The sequence below is a fragment of the Danio rerio genome, chromosome 10 (assembly GCF_049306965.1).
Source record: "Danio rerio strain Tuebingen ecotype United States chromosome 10, GRCz12tu, whole genome shotgun sequence".
NCBI lineage: Eukaryota > Metazoa > Chordata > Actinopteri > Cypriniformes > Danionidae > Danio > Danio rerio.
Window position 1 is genome coordinate 47,120,300 of NC_133185.1, and position 22,192 is coordinate 47,142,491.

Consider the following 22,192-nt stretch of genomic DNA (forward strand, 5'->3'; position numbering starts at 1 on the left):
ACTGCACTTGACTTGAGTCAACTCAAAAAAGCTCTGCAGCAAGTTGCCTTACAGTTAAGGCAACTTTTTTACAGCGTAGATGCATTTAAAATGATTTATTAAATGAAAACAAAATTAAATTAAAATTAAAAACTAGTAATAAAAACTACAATAATATCTAATAGTAGTAAATTAAACAGCACAAAACTTGCATTTCAGTTTTTATATTATGCAATGTGGTGCCTTAATATTGAGCCGCAGTTGCAGAGTATCTCCACTAGAGGACGCAACAATTCTGCATTTTCTCAGCAACTTCACATTAAAAACTCTTTACATTCTGTACACCTTAAATCATTGGTTTTAAACAGCACCTTTATTTTACTCACTGCTCTTAACCAAGCATTCAATTAATTCGTTTCAAGAAATAAAGACGCCATAACTATATTTCTCAACCCTAGTGACTAACACATGCATAAACGCCTGCATAAAAGCAGAAGTTCCCTGCTTGTGGGTTATGTAAGATCTGATTAGATACTGATAATAGAAATGGCAGAAATCATGCTAAAGGTCTCAGATAATGCCGATGAAAACTAAAGATTAACAAAAGCACACGATGTTATCAACACCAGTAAACCAAACAACTGTAACACTGCACTTTAGATGAAACTATAAACTAAACAAAGGGCGAATGTAATGTAATAACTTACCAACCAAACCCTTGATTTCACTCACAGTGAATTCTGGATCCGGCATCCTGTAGGAGATTAAACAATCCAGATGAGAGATGTCCGAAATAAACATCTACAGTGTCCAGCATATATAAGTACACCCCTCACAAAGCTCTCTTTTAAATTCATATTTTTAAAAGGAAGCTAACAAAATATTATATTAGTGCATATGCACAAAACTGGAGCTTATCTAACAAAATAACTTACAATAATGGTCCAAAAACTAGTAGAGCCAAATTTATATCTTATAGAAAAATATTAAATACACATTTAAAAAAGAGAAGCAAAAAAATGAGAAAAAATGTAGTAGAAATTTTGTAGGTTGTAATTTATTTTTGCAATATTTTGCTTGAATTTAATAGTATTATCTTTTAATTTTTAAAGATGTTTGGTGACTAAAATATTATTATACTAAAATATGATTGTAAATATTATATTAAAATATATCCGTTTAATAAATCTGTTTAATAAATGCACCAAAATATACTGACTATATTCACTGAGAAATGGAGAAAAATATTCATTTTCAAAATGGCGTGTACTCAATAATGCTGAACACTGTACTGTATATTAGGAGCATTTTATACTTGCAGGTACATTTGGTGTCCAAAGCAATCAGTTTGTCAGCTTTTAATTATTTATGAAATATATCAATTATCACATATATTATTGTCATGGATCACAAGATATTATAAGCCATAACAATACAATATATTCTGTACAGACATTGCCAAAAATCATGACGTCCAATTTAGTGCATTTTTCCCGTCATATACACCACCTGACAAAAGTCCTGTCACCTTAACAAGTTTTAGAACAACAATTAATCATTTGGTATCAATGATCTTTTTTAAATATTTCCCAAATGACGTTTAACAGAGCAAGGAAATTTTCACAGTATGTCTGATAATATTTTTTCTTCTGGAGAAAGTCTTATTTGTTTTATTTTGGCTAGAATAAAAGCAGTTTTTAAATTTTTAAAAGCCATTTTAAGGGCAAAATTATGAGCCCCTTTAAGCTATACATTTTTTGATAGTCTACATATAACCAAGGTAGTGAAATCAGAATATAAAATTAATATTTATTAATTATATATATATATATATATATATATATATATATATATATATATATATATATATATATATATATATATAAATTAATATTAATATTTAATTTGTATTCATAAAAAGCTTTAAATTGACATTTTCCCAATTCTACAACAATAAATATACATTTATTCATTATTAAAATATAAATTAATCCAAACGAACACAGAATTCAAACAGAGCGCACAGATTATAAATGCATTACGAGGGTTAGCCTAATGGACTAAAACAAATGTGTGTCCATGGGTGAAATCTTGGTTTTAAGTGTTAATATATAAGGACTGTCTGTTTATCTAATAAGAAAAAAGGATTTTTCTTTCTACACGTGACCTTATTTGTCTGTAACATAGTTGACACTGCTATTAAGAAATCTGTTTCTCCCTAAAAGTAAAATTAAGATGCTTTCAATGAGATAGTGGAAAGAATTAAGTGCTTTTTGTTTTACCAAATGTACCTGCAATTATAGGATCAGCCCTAAAGTAAAGCAGTTCAGTCTGCTCTCACCTTATTCCCAGTCCATCTTTGGCTTTAAACACAAGCGGGGTCCGCAGCGCTTCTCTCTGAACATATTCATAGGTGAAATCTAGACCGGTGCAAAAGAAAAGGATGATGAAGTTTGGACTGATGAACAGATATAACACTGACTGGAATCACAGGAATTGCCTTTGTGTTACTGTACAATGAAGAGATGCTTCATTATACAGAGCTCAATCATTCATTTTCAACTGCGTTTCCGGCGCCGGGTCGCGGGGGTCAGCAGTCTTAGGAGGGAACTCTCCCCAGACACTTCCTTCAGCTCCTCCGGGGGAATCCCAAGGCGTTCCCAGGCCAGCTGAGAGACATAGTCCCTCCAGCGTGTCCTGGGTCTTCCTTAAGGTTTCCTCCCGGGTGGGACGTGCCTGGAACACCTCCCTAGGTAGGCGTCCAGGAGGCATCTGAAACAGAAACCTGAGCCACCTCAGCTGACTTCTCTCGATGTGGAGGAGCAGCGACTCTACTCCGAGCTCCTCCCGGGTAACAGAGCTCCTCACCCTATCTGCCCCCCTGCAAAGTAAACTCATTTCGGCCGCTTGTATCCGAGATCTTGTCCTTTCGGTCATGACCTAAAGCTCAATTTAAAGAAAATCAACATTTATATAAATAAAATAATCAGACTGGGGATTATGTGATCGAATAAAAACCTGTTAAACATGTAATAAAAAATGTTATTCATTCATTCATTCAGTTTCTTGTCGGCTTAGTCCCTTCATTAATCCGGGGTCGCCACAGCGGAATGAATCGCCAACTTATCCAGCAAGTTTTTACGCAGCGGATGCCCTTCCAGCTGCAACCTATCTCTGGGAAACATCCACACACACATTCACACACACACTCATACACTACAGACATTTTAGCCTACCCAATTTACCTCCACCACATGTCTTTGGACTGTGGGGGAAACCGGAGCACGGGGAAGAAACCCACACGAAGGCAGGGAGAACATGCAAACTCCACACAGAAACGCCAACTGAGCCGAGGTTCGACCTTCTTGCTGTGAGGCGACAGCACTACCTACTGCGCCACTGCCTCGCCCTTAAAAATGTTATTTATACATTAAAATCAACAGTGAGCAAAAGACAAATTATAGTTGAAAACAGATGCCAGGACACGGAAGGATTCTTTAATGCATACATTTTGGATTTTTCCTAAATTAGAAAACTTTTGGAGATTTGTTACCCTTTCTGTTGTGCTTCAGTATAGATTATAGCAGGAACCACTTGTAGCATTATTTGGAATCACCCCAGAAGACTCAAAATGTAAGATTCTTGTCTTCTCCCTTTTATTAACGCGCAGAGCAACTCTACTCGAATAAAAGAATCCCTCCCGGTCCATCTCCTTTAATTAGTGGACCAAAGAGATGAAAATCGTCTTTACATTGAAAAGAATTAGATCGTCTTTAGGAGGACTGGCTAAAAAAAAATTCTTTAAAATATGGCAGTCTATTATTGATTATGTTGACCATATTAAAGTAATGCCTTACACATATATATTTTATTATCATTCCTTCATTCATTCTGGCTTAGTCCCTTTATTAATCTGGGGTCGCCACAGCGAAATGAACCGCCAACTTATCCAGCATATGTTTTACACAGCGGATGCCCTTCCAGCTGCAACCCCTTACTGGGAAACACCCATACACATTCATATATACACACACACTACGCTTGTCTTTGGACTGTGGGGGAAACTGGAGCAACCGGAGGAAACCCATGCAAACGCAGGAAGAACATGCAAACTCCACACAGAAACGCCAACTGACCCAGCCGAGGCTCAAACCAGCGACCTTCTTACTGTGAAGCAACAGTGCAACAGTGCAACAAGTAATTTTAGACTGAAGTAATTGGCAGCTATGTTTTGTTCTTGGTCAAGGTTTAGGGTTTGTGAATGAATATATTTGAAAATTAATTTTAAAAAATGTAAACAAAATTATAATAAAAAAAATACAAACTTAATTTAATTAATTAGTTATTAACTCCACTTAATAAAATGATTATGATTTTTTTAAATTTGTTATTAGGCATCAATAAAGAAATTAACATCACCAATGATTAATAAATGCTTTATTACTGTAGCAGCATATTTGCTTTAAGCCGCTATTACAGTAAGCGTAAACAATGACGCACGAGTCCGCTGTAAATCCTTTTCACATCTTTATTTGATCACATCTTATACCATCAAATCAGTGAAATAGCTCCATTGCTCCTCAGTAGCAGCCGTCACCACACACAAACTCACGCTCTGAAAATCGTTCCCTCTTCCCTTCCTACTCCACCTACTACCTGGCTCCCTTAAATCCCAATTTCGACAGAATAAAAGTCTTCATTCACAAAATCAAAAACAATAAAGCAAATACTCCGACATTAATTGTATACAAAGCCAATACTCAAACCTGAATACAATAATTATCAAATGTAAACTTAATAATAATAATAGTAATCATATCATCCAATAGGGTATATGCCGAGCTAGTGCTGTTCCCATACTGATACACTTCCGGTGACCTGTTATTGTGAACTTTTTTCCATTTTATACGGTTCCTTATACAGCATCGATGTTGTAATGTCATTAAAATACATTTAGTTAAATAAACTTTAGCATTTATTTAGTTGCTCAAGCGTAAAACGAGACAAAAAGCTGTTTACTCGCACGCGCCCGTCAGAATCGGCAGGCTAACGCAGAAGCTCCATTGAATATACTGGGGTAAAACAAATGCTCATTTTATAAGGATATGGCGGGGGAAATGTAATTTAATGCAGTGCTTCTCGTACAATCTGAGACTCACTTTAAATCGGATATCACTCAGCTACTGGAGATCGCTGATTTTTAAAGAAAACAGACCTTAAACGCACCGGATTTTGCATTGGCATTCAATTAGCCGGAAGTGCTTAACCCAGGTTACTGGCAAATTAAAAGTCCTATTAGCATGCTTCGGCATATACCCCATCAACCCATTTAATCCAAACATAATCATAATCATAATAATAATAATAATAATAATAATAATAATAATAAAAGAAAGAAATGGCTCAAAACAATTACATTGACTAGTTAAATGAACTGATTATCTCTTTAATATCACGGTACACTTATAAACACAACTCATGTTTGCACATAGATGCCAGCAGAAGGATCAAAATGCCAGAACATTTACTTAAAGTAAGAACACACACCTTTCCCCTCCATGAACTGCACTAGCTGGCTGTTGTATGACGCGCTGTCCAGTTTGTCCTCCAGACTGAAGCCCCTGACGTTGGTGATCTCCTCCACATCTGACAGATCCTCATTCTCATCGTACATCCTCCGGCAGATCGAGCGCTGGACACACGTCACACGACCAACAAACACAACGTCAGAAACCGCAAAACAGTCACACATAGGCATGTCATGACATCTATATTCTGTTGTACGATATGCTGCAGCAAAATATACAGCGATAAACGATATTATTGTCATTTTATGCCACTCATCATTACAAATGCCAGAATGTCAATAAAATATCATCACGACGCAAGTACACTCTTCCAAAGAGCACATCATATATCTTCTTAAGAGTATTTTTATTTAATTATAGTCATTTTAACAGTTTCATAATCAGGCATTGAAGTCAGAATGTGAAATCGCATATCCTAAATAAATAAGAACAAATATTAACAAAAGAGTGCAAGGTAAAGAGTAACAGAGGCTGTGATATCTGCTTGCAGATCTATTTCATTAGTCACCAACATGAGAATAAACAACACAATCTCACGGCAATTCGTAACTTTTTCATTTAGTGGCTAATTCGTATGAATTCGTACGATCTAATTCGTACAATTTAGTACGATTTGCTCATCCCCCAATGACGGTTGGGGTTAGGGGTGGGGTCAGGTGCCACGCCTCCTTTTTAAAATCGTACCATTTCGTACGACTGAACTCGTACGAATTCGTACGAATTAGCCACTAAACTGGCAAAACGTAAAATACTTATGTTTTCTCGTGAGATCAGGCTGGAATAAACTATAGTATAGGAAATACTACAGTGTTTTTTCAACCATACTGACACTGACACATCCAATAGAGATAGAGATGTTGCACAATCAGCTCAAATGTTACTAGAATTGTTTTTTATGGGAGATATATATATATATATATATATATATATATATATATATATATATATATATATATATATATATATATAACGTGTAGAGTTACTGAAGTTTGCCCTGCGCGCTTGCGTTTTTTTTTTTAGGAACTAAAAAAATCTTAATGCTATTATTCAAAAAAAAAAGGTAATGATTCGCACTCATTTGCTTCGTACTGTTTTTATTTTCTTACATATTACGGGTGATTAAAAGACACAGATGTTTCAGCAGTGTGAGGAACTGAGGAAGGTCTTTGTGCCGAAACGTCTGTCTCTTTTAATCACCCGTAATATGTAAGAAAATAAAAACAGTACAAAGCAAATGAGTGCGAAACATTACCTTTTTTTTTTTTTAGATATTTATAACATCAACAAAGATGATTGAGGTCACGTCCATGTGTTGTGCGATAATATGGTCCATATATTGAATATGGAGACAGAGCTATTCACATAAACACCACTTGCAAGCCCATACAGTCAAATATATATTTGACTATTTACAGAGAGAAGATTTCTTTTCAACACATCTCTAATCATAATAGTTTTAATAACTCATCTCTATTAACTGATTTATTTTATATTTGCCATGATGACAGTAAATAATATTTGATTTTTCAAGACACTTCTATACAGCTTAAAGTGACATTTAAAGGCTTCACTAGGTTAATTAGGTTAACCAGGCAGGTTAGGGTAATTAGGCAAGCTATTTTATAACGATGGTTTGTTCTGTAGACTATCAAAAAATTAGCTTAACGGGGCTAATAATTTTGTCCCTAAAATGGTGTTTAAAAAATTAATAACTGCTTTTATTCTAGCCGAAATAAAACAAATAAGACTTTCTCCAGAAGAAAAAATATTATCAGACATACTGTGAAAATTTCCTTGCTCTTTTAATTATCATTTAGGAAAAATTTAAAAAAGAAAACAAAATTCAAAGAGGGGCTAATAATTCTGACTCAATTCAACTGTATACACACACACACACACACACACACACACACACACACACACACACACACATATATATATATATATATATATATATATATATATATATATATATACACAGTAAGGATTTGGAGTCAGTAGGATTTTTAAATGTTTTAAAACAAGCTTCTCCTGCTCAACAAAGTTGCATTTATTTAGTCAAAAATACAGTACAATTTGTAAAATTGTGAAATGTTATTGCACTATAAAATAACTGTTCAGAAATAGTTTATAATTTAATGTAATAATTGATTCCAGTGATTTTAAAGATTATTTTCAGCTTCATTACTCCAGTTTTCATCAGTCACATGATCCTTCAGAAATCACTAATGTTAATTATTATTATTATTATTAATTAAAATAAAAGCAATGACTGAAGTAATAATTTCATTTGAAACTACATACAATAAGTAATAAATAAATATTGAATAAAAAAATAATTTAATAAATTTTCTTTACATTTAATAAATGTCGCCTTTATCATTTCCATAGATTTTAATCCAAGAAAATACATTCACATGTAACATTAGGTAAATCTTTATTTACACATCTACCAATCAACTTATTATATATATATATATATATATATATATATATATATATATATATATATATATATATATATATATATATATATAGTTATACACACACAGAGTGCTCAGCATAGAGTACATCCCATTTTAAAAATGAAGATTTTTATCCATTTGCCTTTGTGTTACTGTACATGAAAGAGATGTTGCATTATGTAGAGATGTTCAATTTAAAATCATCAATATTCAAAGCAATACATTTTGGTAAATTTTAGCAAAACAGATTTATTGAACAGATTTATTTGATAAATAAATTCAGTCACCAAACATCTTTAGAAATAAATTAATAATTCTAATAATTCTAAAAATAAAATAATTCTAGCGAAAACTGCTCAATTTAATCTGAATTTAAATATATATATATATATATATATATATATATATATATATATATATATATATATATATATATATATACATATATATATATATATATATATATATATATATATATATATATATACATATAGCTTTAATTAATTTAATTTTCCTCTTTTTTATTTTTATTTAATATTTTCACATTAATTTGGGCTACTCATTTTTGAACCGTTATAAGTTATATTGTTAGATTAGCTCCAGGTTTGGCTTCATTACTTAATATACTAATGCACAAATATAACATTGCATAGCATTTAATAGAAAATAATAACTTTAAGAAATAAGATTTGTGATTTATCGTTTGCATTTAAACTGTTTTAATGATACATAAGATGCACATCTAATAGGCTGTTATTGTTGTTATTACTTACTTCAAATACATTTTAAATAATAGATACTTCAATCTCCACACAAATATTTTCTTCACTCCAAATATATATTTAGGTTGAAATAATGAAATATAATTTCAGTTTCAAAACAACACATATAGTTAGATACAACATATATTTAAAATACATTTTGGCCAGGAAATGTACAGATATATTTTCCCGTATGTGGGCCTTCATCTGTGACCGTCAGATATATTTAATAACAATAATAATAACACGTCAAAATCAGCGCAATCGCGTTCAACTTCCCGATGAATATGAAGACACGAGGCTCATACTTGGACAATGTGTTCTGCGTCTGCAAACGGAGCATCTGCAGGCTCCTTTTTGGTAATATTATGAAGCATATGTCCTTTAACGTTTACCATTACGACTGTTAATTGAATATAAGCTATGATCGCAGCATCAATCGCTATATATAATGTCGTGTTGCAGCGAGTCGCCCCTATTCAGGCCACTAAACACAATGCATCTCGATTTAAAACGAGTGTTTGCGCGGACAGCTTCAACTACACACCAGTTTGCGTCCGGATTCTGCGCACGCCTCCATGTCCGAGTTGTCCGTGTTTGTTTCCCCCTTTAGCGCGTTATTTCGGGCATTTTTCACGCGCGAAGTTGCGCACACTTTGATTGCTTGTGCTGAAAACTAAAGTAGGAACCATTTTAGTGTAGTGCGCTGTGACGTCACGCTCAGCAGAATCAAAACATTGCGGGAACGTCACGCGGAGTCGTGTTTGTGAGGGGTCAAAATGACATCCGAGGTCGCTTTTATAGCAAGTGCTCGTATTGATGGTTGTTTGTATTAAATGTGACGTAAATTGATTTTAAATCGATTCAGATTGGCTCGTTGTTTATTTCTTGTTTGGCACGCGCGTTTCTGCACGCACGCTCTCACGCACGCGCATGCAGCTGCGGAGCTCATGTGAATGAGCTTTATATAAATATTTAATCTACATTCATGTTTAGCACATTTAATAGATGCCACAGAGTCAGCTACTGTAGAAATAAATACTGTCTTATTCTCTTTAAATCAGATGTGTGCCATTTTATGCGTGTTTTATTGTAGGCTATATAATACACTAAAAATGTTGATGAAAAATGTGGTTAAACTGTGGACTCTGCTTTGTTAAAATAGTTGGGTCAAAAATACCCCAACATATAACCCAACTATTGGTTATAATAGCACCTTCCCAACTATGGGTTATTTTAACTTAATGCATTGAGTTATTTTGAATAAATGTATTTTTCCATTCTGGTATTACTATTGCTTCTGTGTAATAACATACACAGTACAACTTTTTTTCCATTACATTTTAGTTCCATACAGTTTTGGTCAAATAAATCAAGAATCACAATCAATGAAGAAACAGAACAAAGTGCAGACAGGTATAAACTGTGCAAGCGGAAATCCTGTGTTGATGGAGCAGAATATGGTCTGTGTGCTGTAATGCCTGTCCAGCAGCTGCAGCAGGCTTCACTCAGTGTCCACAATGTACGATACAGTAACTACATCCAAACGCTTCTAAAAGATGGTCTTGGATGGTGAAATGGATATAAAAACACAACATGGAGAGGTAATTTGATAATTGTGTTATAGCTTAAATAAAGTTTATAACACAAACACAACATTACGCACACATATTAATACAGCCGTTTGTGTCCGTAAAAATCAGTTGACTGTTGAAATTCAAATTTTTAACCCAACTGGTTGAGTTAATAAATAATCAAATAAAGGTTAAAAATAACCCAACAAACCACCAAATATTTACCTCAACTGGTTGAATTATTAATAAATCACATTATAAATGTTAAAATTAACCCAACAAACCACCAAATATTTAACTCAACTGGTTGAATTATTAATAAATTACATTATAAATGTTAAAAATAACCCAACAAACCACCAAATATTTAACTCTGGATGAATAATTAATAAATTACATAATAAATGTTAAAAATAACCCAACAAAGCACAAAATATGTTTAACTCAACCAGGTTAAATAAATAACTCAACGTTTTTTAGAGTGTGAGTAAAGCATGCTGCAGCTGCTGGACAGTCTACAGCACACAGAGCTCCATATTCTGCTCCTATGATGCTTGTTGTGGTAATTAAGTGTTGGTGTTAAACATAAAATCAGTTTGTTGTTTAAACACCAAAAAAGATTTTACATTTAGTATCAACTTTCAGCCCCTTAAAAGTCTTGCTCATCACTATAAAGAAATATCTTTATACTTCTTATATTTTGCTGAAGTTTATTTATTTAAATAAAAATTATATGTATAAAGGTTGATGAACTAAATTGTGTTGGGTTGCGGCTGTATAAAGGCTGTCCAGCAGCTGCAGCAGGCTTCACTCAGTGTCCACAATGTACAGTTTAACCACATCCAAACGCTTCTAAAAGATGGTCTTGGACGGTGAAATGGGTATAAAAACACAACACGTAGAGGTAATTTGATAAAAAATAACAATATTATTGTTTTATGGCTTAAATAAAGTTTATAACACAAACACAACATTACACACACATATTAATACAGCCGTTTGTGTCCGTTAAATGAGTTGACTGTTGAAATTCAAATTTTTAACCCAACTGGTTGAGTCATTAAATAATCAAATAAAGGTTAAAAATAACCCAACAAACCACCAAATATTTAACCCAACTGGTTGAATTATTAAAAATTTACATTATAAAGGTTAATAACCCAACAAACCACCAAATATTTACCTCAACTAGTTGAATAATTAATAAATTACATAATAAATGTTAAAAATAACCCAACAAAGCACCAAATATGTTTAACTCAACCATTGGGTTAAACAAATAACCCAACATTTTTTAGAGTGTGAGTGAAGCCTGCTGGACAGTCTCTACAGCACACAGAGCTCCATATTCTGCTCCTATGATGCTTGTTGTGGTAATTAAGTGTTGGTGTTAAACATAAAATCAGTTTGTTGTTTAAACACCAAAAAAGATTTTACATTTAGTATCAACTTTCAGCCCCTTAAAAGTCTTGCCCATCGCTATAAAGAAATATCTTTATACTTCTTATATTTTGCTGAAGTTTATTTATTTAAATAAAAATTATATGTATAAAAGTTGCTGAACTAAATTGTGTTGGGTTGCGGCTGTATAAAGGCTGTCCAGCAGCTACAGCAGGCTTCACTCAGTGTTCACAACAGTTTAACCACATCCAAACGCTTCTAAAAGATGGTCTTGGATGGTGAAATGGGTATAAAAACACAAGAGGTAATTTGATAAAAACTAACAATATTATTGTTTTATGGCTTAAATAAAGTTTATAACACAAACACAACATTACGCACACATATTAATACAGCCGTTTGTGTCCGTTAAATCAGTTGACTGTTGAAATTCAAATTTTTAACCCAACTGGTTGAGTCATTAAATAATCAAATAAAGGTTAAAAATAACCCAACAAACCACCAAATATTTAACTCTGGTTGAATTATTAAAAATTTACATGATAAAGGTTAAAAATAACCCAACAAACCACCAAATATGTTTAACTCAAACATTGGGTTAAATAAATAACGTTTTTTAGAGTGTGAGTAAAGCCTGCTGCAGCTGCTGGACAGTCTCTACAGCAGGGGTCACCAAACTTATTCCTGGAGGGCCGGTGTCCTGCAGATTTTTGTTCCAACCCTAATCAAACACACCTGAACAAGCTAATCAAGGTCTTACTAGGTATACTTGAAACATCCAGGCAGGTGCGTTGAGGCAAGTTGGAACTAAACCTTGCAGGGACACCGGCCCTCCAGGACCGAGATTGGTGACCCCTGCTCTACAGCTTCTTCTGCTCCATCAACACAGGATTTTCTGTACTGTTCATTCATTGTTTGTGATTCTTGATTTATTTTTGAAAAATATATATTTATTTAGTTTGTATATTCATTTCAGTAATACTATTGTCAACTTCTAAGAATTTTCAAAAATATGACGTGGCCCCCCATAAGGCTCGCTGAGGCCGCGTTGAGAACTGCGACCCCCCTGTTGGGAACCGCTGCTGTACACCACACTGCTTTTAATGCCAACCGCAGGCGTCTTTGGCTAACACCCATCAGAAGAGCTGAATGATTAAAAATGCTCGACTCTTCAGTTCTCATTTCATATCAGGTAAGTTCACGCTACACTCACACACATTATTAGTTTTTGATTGCAGCAATAATTTCAGCAAAAACAGTTAAAAATGGTGAATTAAACTGCGTACACTGAATGCTTACAATGAAATGTAAATGTAAAGTTCATATACCCTGCCGTACAGGTGGAGTTCGCTGTCAGAATGCAGTTGTTTTTTGCTTATTGATGTATACCCAGGTCTTGTATAGCTCCGTCTTTTTTCCTTTGTCTTTGGGTAGGCAGAACCTCGTTTTTAGCACTACAAAGTTTTGAATCTGGTATTCATTCATTCATTTTCTTTTTGGCTTAGTCCCTTTATTAATCTGGGGTCACCACCGCGAATTAACTGCTACATTTCCAGCATATGTTTTTATGTAGTTGATGCCCTTACAGCTGCAACCCATCTCTGGGAAATATCCATACACACTCATTCACATTCATACACTATGGACAATTAGGCCTCCCCAATTCACCTGCACCGCATGTCTTTGGACTGTGGGGGAAACCAGAGCACCCGGTGGTAACCCACGCGAACGCGGGGAGAACATGCAAACTACATACAGAAACGCCAACTGACCCAGACGAGTAGGGCCGGAGTGGGACTCCTTTTCAGCCCTGGAGTTTCAAGCCTCAGACCGGCCCACCTCAGTTCACGAATGGCTATATTAAAATAAGGTCATTTCCAAATCAGTTTCTAATGACACTATCACGTCTTTTTTTTGTTTGTTTTTTTGAGAAAACAGCTGCTTTAGAACTTCAAATGTTCAACAACCCTAACAGTATCATATGTCTTAACAATAAATATGAAAAAAAATAAATTACTCAAATGAGGATCAAACCCAGGTCAGCTACGCCATAATCTAACGTGCTAACCACTGGACTATAACAGCTATACATTGAATATTGACACATCTGAGTTATATCATCATTAACCTGCGGGCTGCATCTTGCTCATGAATTTGCGAGAACATAGATAAAAGAGCAGAGCTGCGGAAAAATAATGAATAAGAAGGCTGTGGTCAAGTAAATAAATAAATTAATAAAAAAAGTGTGACTGTTGAGAGCAACAGATTCTGGAGCTAGGGACACCGGCCCTCGCGGCCAAAAAACAGACCGGCCCACCGGGAATTCTCCCAGTCCTCCCGATTAGCCAATCCGGGCCTGCAGACGAGGCTCGAACCAGCGACCTTCTTGCTGTGAGGCGACAGCACTACCTACTGCGCCACCCCGCACCTGAATCTGGTAATCATGGAACATGACCACACAGAACACAATTAAGAATCCAAAGACTTGGCCTTTAACTTCTCTCTTGTAAAATCACTTGAAATTTCAATGAGTTGTATATTTGGGGTTTATGCTTGACCATTTCGTCTCATCTAATATCTACTGGGAGGGTGCTATCGCAAATGGACCTTCCAGACGACTGCCGCTCACTTTGTTATTTATTATTAGCAGTAATACTTATTATATCCATATTTATATTTGTTTTATTAAAAACAAGCTTAGATTTGCCCACCTGCCAGGTTTTAGACCATATGGGGCACATCATCTGTTTTAGGATAAAACTCAGGTTTTTAAACTCATTTTGTTATTATTGTTCATTTATTCGTTTGCTGGAAATTAGAACTGAATTTAGAAATAGTTTTGAAACGAATATTTGCGCTTAACAAACAAAATTATTTATTTATAGGCTAATTGATGTCTGTGCTTAAAGGTTTCCCTATCCAAAAGCCAATGTAGTTCCATTACCTCTCATTCTCACGCAGTAGATGCTAAGTTTAACAGTTTTCTGTTAAAAAACTGTTAACTGTTTGCTTGTGAAATGCTCATTTTTTCCACTTAGACTTACTTTGCGTCCTGTAAACGTTGATTTTGCTGAATAACTGTGCTTATCACTGGGTGACAAGCTGTTATAACACGCTGAAAGCATTATGTAAATAATATATATAAAATGTAATCAATATAACTTATCTCTAATACAACAACAAACCTTGTACCGCATCAAATGTCATCCCCTCGCTGTAAATGCTAGCGCTTTTTTTTCTGCAACCTCGCTGCGCGCGCATCCTGAATGTTTACAAACCGTTAAGTTTCCAATATAAACAACATAGAAACAAAAATGTAAAGCATATGAGTGTTTTAAATAAATGGCTGTTGCATTAGGACAGGAGGAGTGTGAAAATAAACAGAAAAGAAAAGAAAAGAAAGAAATATGTATTTTAATTTCACGAGACCTTTAAAAAAGTGTCGGTGCCGCCGCAGAGGCTTGTGGGAAATCCGTTCACTGCATCCAGTTTCAGCTGAACTCTCAGAAGCGAACAGCTGACAGACTGTTGTCGGACAATGCCTCTCTCCAGCTGAAACTCTCCGACACTTTCTGCTTTTGTTGTTTCTGGCCGGATGAAGATGAGTCGGAGCGAGCACTCGTTACAGGCTCTGTCCTGGAGGAAGCTGTATCTGAGCAGAGCCAAACTCAAGGCGTCCAGCCGCACGTCTGCGCTTTTATCCGGCTTCGCAATGGTGAGTCTCCGCGCTGTTTATTTGTGCACGGTGCGGCTCTGGCAGTAAACACAACGAGTTGTTTAGCAAAAAGCGACTGTTTGGTGGTGTTTTTGTAAGTTATATCAGAAGCTTTTTGGTGTCAGACGTCACATGACTCGCATCTGCAGTCATAAACTGACAGCCACAGTTGTTTAGCTTGTGCTAATGCTAAAATGCTCTGCTAAAGTCTAAAACGGATACAGCTGCGGAGACTCGCATCAAAATGGCATAGTTTTTGTGACAATGTACAGCAGTTATTAATATGTTTACATTAATGTGAGAGGTTGAGGTAGACGTTAATATAGTATAATTTGATGGGTAATGTAATAAATAATATGAAAAATGCTTGGTATAATTAGTGTTTTTACATTGCTGTGATGGTTGGGGTAGGGTCGACGCTAATAAAATACAATATAATGGGTAATTTTATTAATTATATGACCAATACTTGGTATTATTGGTGTTTTTACTTTACTTTGACGGTTGGGTTTATGGTTTGAATACGGCTAGACGTTAATAAAATACATTTGAATGGGTAATTTAATAAATAATGTTAATAATTCTCATTATTATTACTGTTTTTGTATTAATCTGATAATAGGGGTAGGCGTTAATGAAATCCAATCAACAGGTATTTAATAAATTATATAAATAGTTATCGTTAACTTCCGTCTGCAGCTGTATCTCTTCTAGTATTTGGGGCACTTTTGCTGTTTCACACGGTGATGTTGTTCATAAAGAGCATCACGAGAAACAAAACGCCGGATATTAACCGGATACGAGCAAATGTCAACCTTGCTGTGAAAAAAAAAAATATATATATCAAATGATGAAAGTTGAACTAACTAGTTTGCAGTGTTGTGTGAGTTACTTCCAAAATGAATTTGACTACTAATTACGTCATTACAATTTTATTAAAATTTAATTTAATCACTTGACTAAATACAATCCACATCAATCTCAATGCATAGACCATATTAATAAATCTCTCAATTTAAATTGAATGTAAAAGGACCTTTTAGTTTTGTTAATCAAGTTAAGTAATAAAAAAAGAATAACTAAATAAACAATTTATGTATCTAAACACAAAATGTTCAAGTTAATCGCACCATAGATCACACATCATAAATTGGGATGAACCTCTAAAACATTTAATGAATTATTATTTTTTTGCTTGTACAAAAACATGTATAAATTAATTTACTTATTTATTACAATATCTGAATTATTAATTTTAAATTATTCTCCTATACTGATTTCATATCTTTTATTGTCAGGAACTAATCTCTCTACAGTGCTTTCTTTTAGCCAACAACCAAAAATGCTGCTACAAAAGTGCATGTGCAATTTAATTAATGAATGAATTTACTCTCTTATGGCCAAAATGCAATTTTCAACCAGTTTCCTTCAACCAAAATGTATTGCATTCAGTACCTCCCCTCTCCACTGATGTGTCTGTTTGTATAATAAATTGTTGTGTTTAATTGTATTTAATTATTTATTAATGAAATCCTCTTGCCATGAAAATAGGCTTTGTTGCTGACATGGCATTAAATAAAAATAAATCATCTAGGCCTCCATGATTTATCGTATTTGCACCGAGCTGTAAAACCTATAAGATTTTATATCTTTATTAATTCATTCATTTTCCTTCAGCTTAGTCCCTTTATTCATCAGGGATCACCTAAGCGGAATGAACCGCCAACTATTCCAGCATATGTTTTACACAGAGGATGCCCTTCAAGCTGCAACCCAACACTGGGAAACACCCATACACACTCATACACTACAGCCAATTTAGTTTATCCAATTCCCCGCATTTAGTTTATCCCAAATCGCGCATGTGTTTGGACTGTGGGGGAAACCGGAGCACCCGGAAGAAACCCACGCCAACATGGGGAGACCATGCAAACTCCACACAGAAATGCCAACTTGCCCAGCCGGGACTGCTGTGAAGTGGCAGTGCTAACCACTCTGGCACCGTGACACCTCTTTATATAATTATTTAATTTAATTTCAAATACTTTGAAAAAATGACTACAATGTTTAAGAGGTTTTAAATAAACAGTAGCATAGGCTGTTTCTCAATATGCGTTCTTTAGCGATCTTGCGTCCTCGTGTTCTCGTGTAACGTCATCATCAACCGCCAAAGTTCAGTTCCAATACTCAAGACCGCAAGAACAGAGGACGCGTGAAACTTCCGGAATGTGTTCTTGATATCGAGGACGCACCGATGCAGACTTAAGCACCGAACTGGCTCTAGAAGTCCCAGAAGTAATTGCGACTGGAGGTGGGAAGCCCAGCATTTTAAATAGATTCATTATTAAAGTTCAGAGATATCACTTGTTTACCTCAAGAGCTTCCCTAAATGAAACGGTGAATATAAACATCACCATAGACATTTTAATAAAAGAATATACACATTAAGTGTGTTTGTTTGCTGAAATTCGTATTAAATTCAGTTTTATTTATATTGTGCAATGCATATTTATAATGTTTTTATTCATCGTTTATATTTTGAAAAGGGGAAAAACAATAAATCACTGTATGAATGCTGTAATGTTTAAATAATTCTCCATTAAAAATGCATGAAGGTCATGTGACCATCTAGGGCTCGAAATTAACCTTTTTGCTTGGTAGCACCGGTGCTCCTAACTATAAAAATTTAGGCGCATCAGCCACAATTTAGTCGCACTTATAAGCACCGTTACTACAAGTTTTATACAAACATATTTATTGCATTTAAAATAAACAGTAATCAAACAAACAAGCAAGAAATATATATATATGCAAGCATGAGGAAAATATGTCTCAACGAAATCCCGTTATCATGAATGAATCTGTTAACAATATAACTGTGCTGTTCTCACAGGTGGTGTCTGATATTGCACTGATGCTTTTGACATATACTGTACCTTATTATATGCATACGTCATGTTAATAGCAATACTTTTCATGAGTAGCGATATTAGTGTACTCAGTGTAAGCCCGTTTGCGATGGTGTACGTGGTGTTAAATTTGACATATAGCGGCCCCTTGCACAGCGGACAGCATCTGGCGATTATATGAAGGATTAAACTGAAGCTCTCGTGCTAGATGTGGCACGCAGTTCCCTGAAAAGTCCATCCCACAGACTTTTCATAGCGGACTTGAAGCCAACGGAAGTCTTTTATCCACTCGAAAAATGTAGATGTTGGATTAACATTCAGCACATGATCACTAGTAAGATGTGTCATTATTTGTAACTTTAGATGTCATGGTTTCTAAAATAAAATCTGTCAGTGTTATCTTCAATTTCATCTTCAGCGCTTTACAGTTTTTCACGGTAGAAGCTTTCTCTGTCATCCCAAGCCAGAAGGCGCTGAGTGATTGACATCTGATGTTTCAGAGCTAGAGCAGTGGTGGGCCAATAAGAAGAGCGTGAAGGCGGGGCAAGCATTACGGACTTGGCTTTGTTGACTGCAGCAACTTGACATGACAACTGTTTTAAACCATTCCTGAGCGCTGCGTTTCGCGTTTCAAGTGCAGAGATGCATTCTGCGTGAATGTCTCCTAAATCCGCGCATGTGGTCAACATTTTGCTGTAAAAACTGGTCGCACGCAACAATTTTTTGCACTCGCACAAATGCTCCCAAATATATTTTGAGGTCGCATATGTAAAATGTTGGGCATGAGTGTGTGTGTGGATGTTTCCCAGAGATGGGTTGCAGCTAGAAGGGCATCCGCTGCGTAAAAACTTGCTGGATAAGTTGGCGGTTCATTCCGCTGTGGTGACCCCGGATTAATAAAGGGACTAAGCCGACAAGAAAATGAATGAAAATCGCACGTGTATTTTTTTGTGCTGTATTTGATTGATTGATTAATTATCTTTTGGCCTAAAATGTCAACCAATAGTTTTCGTCGACCAAATATTTTGTGCATTCTGTACCTCTTCTCTCCTATGCTATTCATTGAATTGTTGTTTAATTGTATATTTATTAAAGTCCGCATAAACCTTAAACTACAGCTGTCTTTTTTCATATTGTGATGCAGTTCCTAGAGAAACGTAATATTAAATGAGAAAACAATGGGCGTGGCTAATTTTTTATGTCGCAAGCTGATTGGATGTAGTAAAGTAGGCGTTTCATTCAGAAAGGTGGGGAAAAGGGTTTGGGGAGAGTTATTACAACCTAACAGACTCCTGGTCACCATTTCTGCCTGTTGTCATAGAACTGACAGCTAGAGGGGAGTGGTTAAGTGTGTTGGCCACTCCCAATACCTCAGACAGACCTAATATAACTGAAAACAAACAAAAGTGCATTTGCAAATTTCCCTTAACGATTACAAGGGCAAATTATGTTTGTTTCTTAATGACCTGCACAGATGAATTGTTCACCACAAAACTAGCAGTGTGAGCTAACAAAATCAATATGGCTAGTTTAGATTGCATGTGTACCTTGAAATGTTCTTGCCATGAAAATAGCCTTCGTTGCTGCCATGGCATTAAACAAAAATATATCATCATCCTCTTCTCTCCACTGGAACAGGTGGCGATGGTGGAGGTCCAGCTGGACACCAATCATGACTATCCCCCAGGTCTGCTGATCGCGTTCAGCGCCTGCACCACGGTGCTGGTGGCCGTTCACCTGTTCGCCCTGATGGTGAGCACCTGCATCCTGCCCAACATCGAGGCTGTAAGCAACGTGCACAACCTGAACTCCGTCAAAGAGTCTCCACACGAGCGCATGCACCGCCACATCGAGCTGGCCTGGGCCTTTTCCACCGTCATCGGGACGCTGCTCTTCCTGGCGGAGGTCGTCTTGCTCTGCTGGGTCAAGTTTTTACCCATTAAGCCCAAGGACCAGAAAAACGGCACTGTGTCTGCCGGAGTGGCCGCCGCCATCACCTCTACCTCCATCATGGTGCCTTTCGGTTTGGTTTTTATCGTGTTCGCTGTGCATTTCTACCGTTCTCTGGTCAGCCATAAGACTGACCGGCAGTTTCAGGAGCTGGAGGAGTTGGAGGACTTGCAGAACGAGCTGGACCACAGGGAAGAGGTGTCTACTTTACAGTCTCCCGGTTCTCTTTATCCCTAGTTTGAGTTTTGAGAGCTTCTGTTCGTGTTTATTTTAAATGTTGCGACACATTGTGTTTTTGACTGTGGTATCGGTCTGTCTGCTGCATGTGGACACCCTGGAGCGTCCGGTTTTCTATGCGTTTAGGATTTGTACACTGTGACAGCATGCACTGCATGTTTTATGGATATACATTTTTTATTTGTATTTTATTCTCTTCTTAATTCACCACAGGGGGTAATATCCTTCATTTCTGTATGGCAGCTGTGCCAGTTTTGCTACCTGCATATTTTTTTTTTTGGTTTTCACAAAGGCAAGCTACATCAAATGAAAGCTAGTTTCTGCCACAGAATGCAAAACTATACAGCGGGGAAAACAAGTATTAAACATTTCATGTTTTTTTCTGGGAATATTATCTCTAAAGGAGCCGTTGACGTGGAATTTAACTAGATATTGTTAAAAACTCAAACAATACAAACAAAAATAAAAAAACAAAAAGAATCTGAAAGATGAGATCTGTGTAATAACAATGAAATGACACAAGGAGAAAGCACTGAACTACTGAAACGTGTTTAATACTATATAGAAAAGGCTTTTGTTGGTGATGGCAGCATAAAAACGCCTCTCATCTGGAGAATGAAGCCTCATGCATTGCTCTGGTTTCTCACAGACTTCAACAGTCAAAATCTTGATGGTTCTTTGGGTCTCGTCTATCAAATCTGAGCTTTATTTAGCTTTATTTATTTCTATTGGATTTGGTTCAGGTGATTGGCTGGGCCATTCTACTGCTTGATTTTCTTTCTCTGAAAGCCTCTGAGAGTCTCCTTGGTTGTGTTTTGGATCATTGTCTTGCTGAAATGTCCACCCTGGCTTCATCTTCATCCTCCTGCTAATGTGGATGTTGGACAGAAGCAGCTGATATTCATTTACACCAGGGGTCACCAATCTTGGTCCTGGAGGGCCGGTGTCCCTGCAGGATTTAGCTCCAACTTGCCTCAACACACCTGCCTGAATGTTTCAAGTATACCAAGCAAGACCTTGATTAGCTTGTTCAGGTGTGTTTGATTAGGGTTGGAGCTAAAATCTCCAGGACACCGGCCCTCCAGGAACAAGTTTGGTGACCACTGATTTACACTGAGGAAGGGCAGAGAGTTGCTGAAGAACTACTGAGAGATTTCAGCTGCTGTCTGGGCCTTCACTACCAAACTACACCTCCCTTTCTTCATGTGTTCAATATTTTTTCTCTGTGTCATTTTAGTTTATTACACAGAACTTCATTTGTAAACTAATTCGTTTTGTTTTCTTTGCATATATGGATTTATTTGGTTGATACTAACATCCAGGGAAATTTTCCAAGTCACCACTACATTTACAAATGTTTTCGGGGAAAAATGGTGACGTTAATGTCAATGGTCAATACTTATCTCCCCCACTATATCTTTTAAAGATACCCAATTCCCTTATAGCGCAATTCTTTGGACTGTGGGGGAAACCGGAGCACCCGAAGGAAACCCACGCCAACATGGGAGAACATGCAACTCCACACAGAAATGTCAACTGACCCAGCCCAGGCTCGAACCAGCGACCTTCTTGCTGTGAGACAACAGCACTACCTACTGCGCCACCTATGTGTC

At 36.0% G+C, this 22,192-nt stretch overlaps 3 protein-coding genes across 7 annotated transcripts in view; 1 reads left to right on the forward strand and 2 right to left on the reverse strand.

Moving 5' to 3' along the window:
- Positions 1 to 15,715, reverse strand: part of kdm2bb (lysine (K)-specific demethylase 2Bb) — an 85,328-nt gene extending 69,613 nt beyond the window's left edge. The window contains 4 exon segments of one of the 5 annotated variants that reach the window (NM_001423548.1): positions 687 to 733; positions 2,321 to 2,399; positions 5,527 to 5,671; positions 9,341 to 9,521. In NM_001423548.1, coding sequence (NP_001410477.1) covers positions 687 to 733; positions 2,321 to 2,399; positions 5,527 to 5,671; positions 9,341 to 9,373 — 304 coding nt within the window. In that variant the 5' untranslated portion in view covers positions 9,374 to 9,521. 5 annotated transcript variants of the gene reach the window in all.
- Positions 1 to 22,192, reverse strand: part of ess2 (ess-2 splicing factor homolog) — a 779,665-nt gene that overhangs the window by 559,249 nt on the left and 198,224 nt on the right. The window lies entirely within an intron of this gene.
- On the forward strand, positions 15,280 to 21,038 carry orai1b (ORAI calcium release-activated calcium modulator 1b). Its single transcript, NM_205600.1, is given in 2 exon segments — positions 15,280 to 15,483; positions 20,031 to 21,038. Coding segments are annotated over 2 exon segments (669 nt in total). The 5' UTR covers positions 15,280 to 15,363; the 3' UTR covers positions 20,580 to 21,038.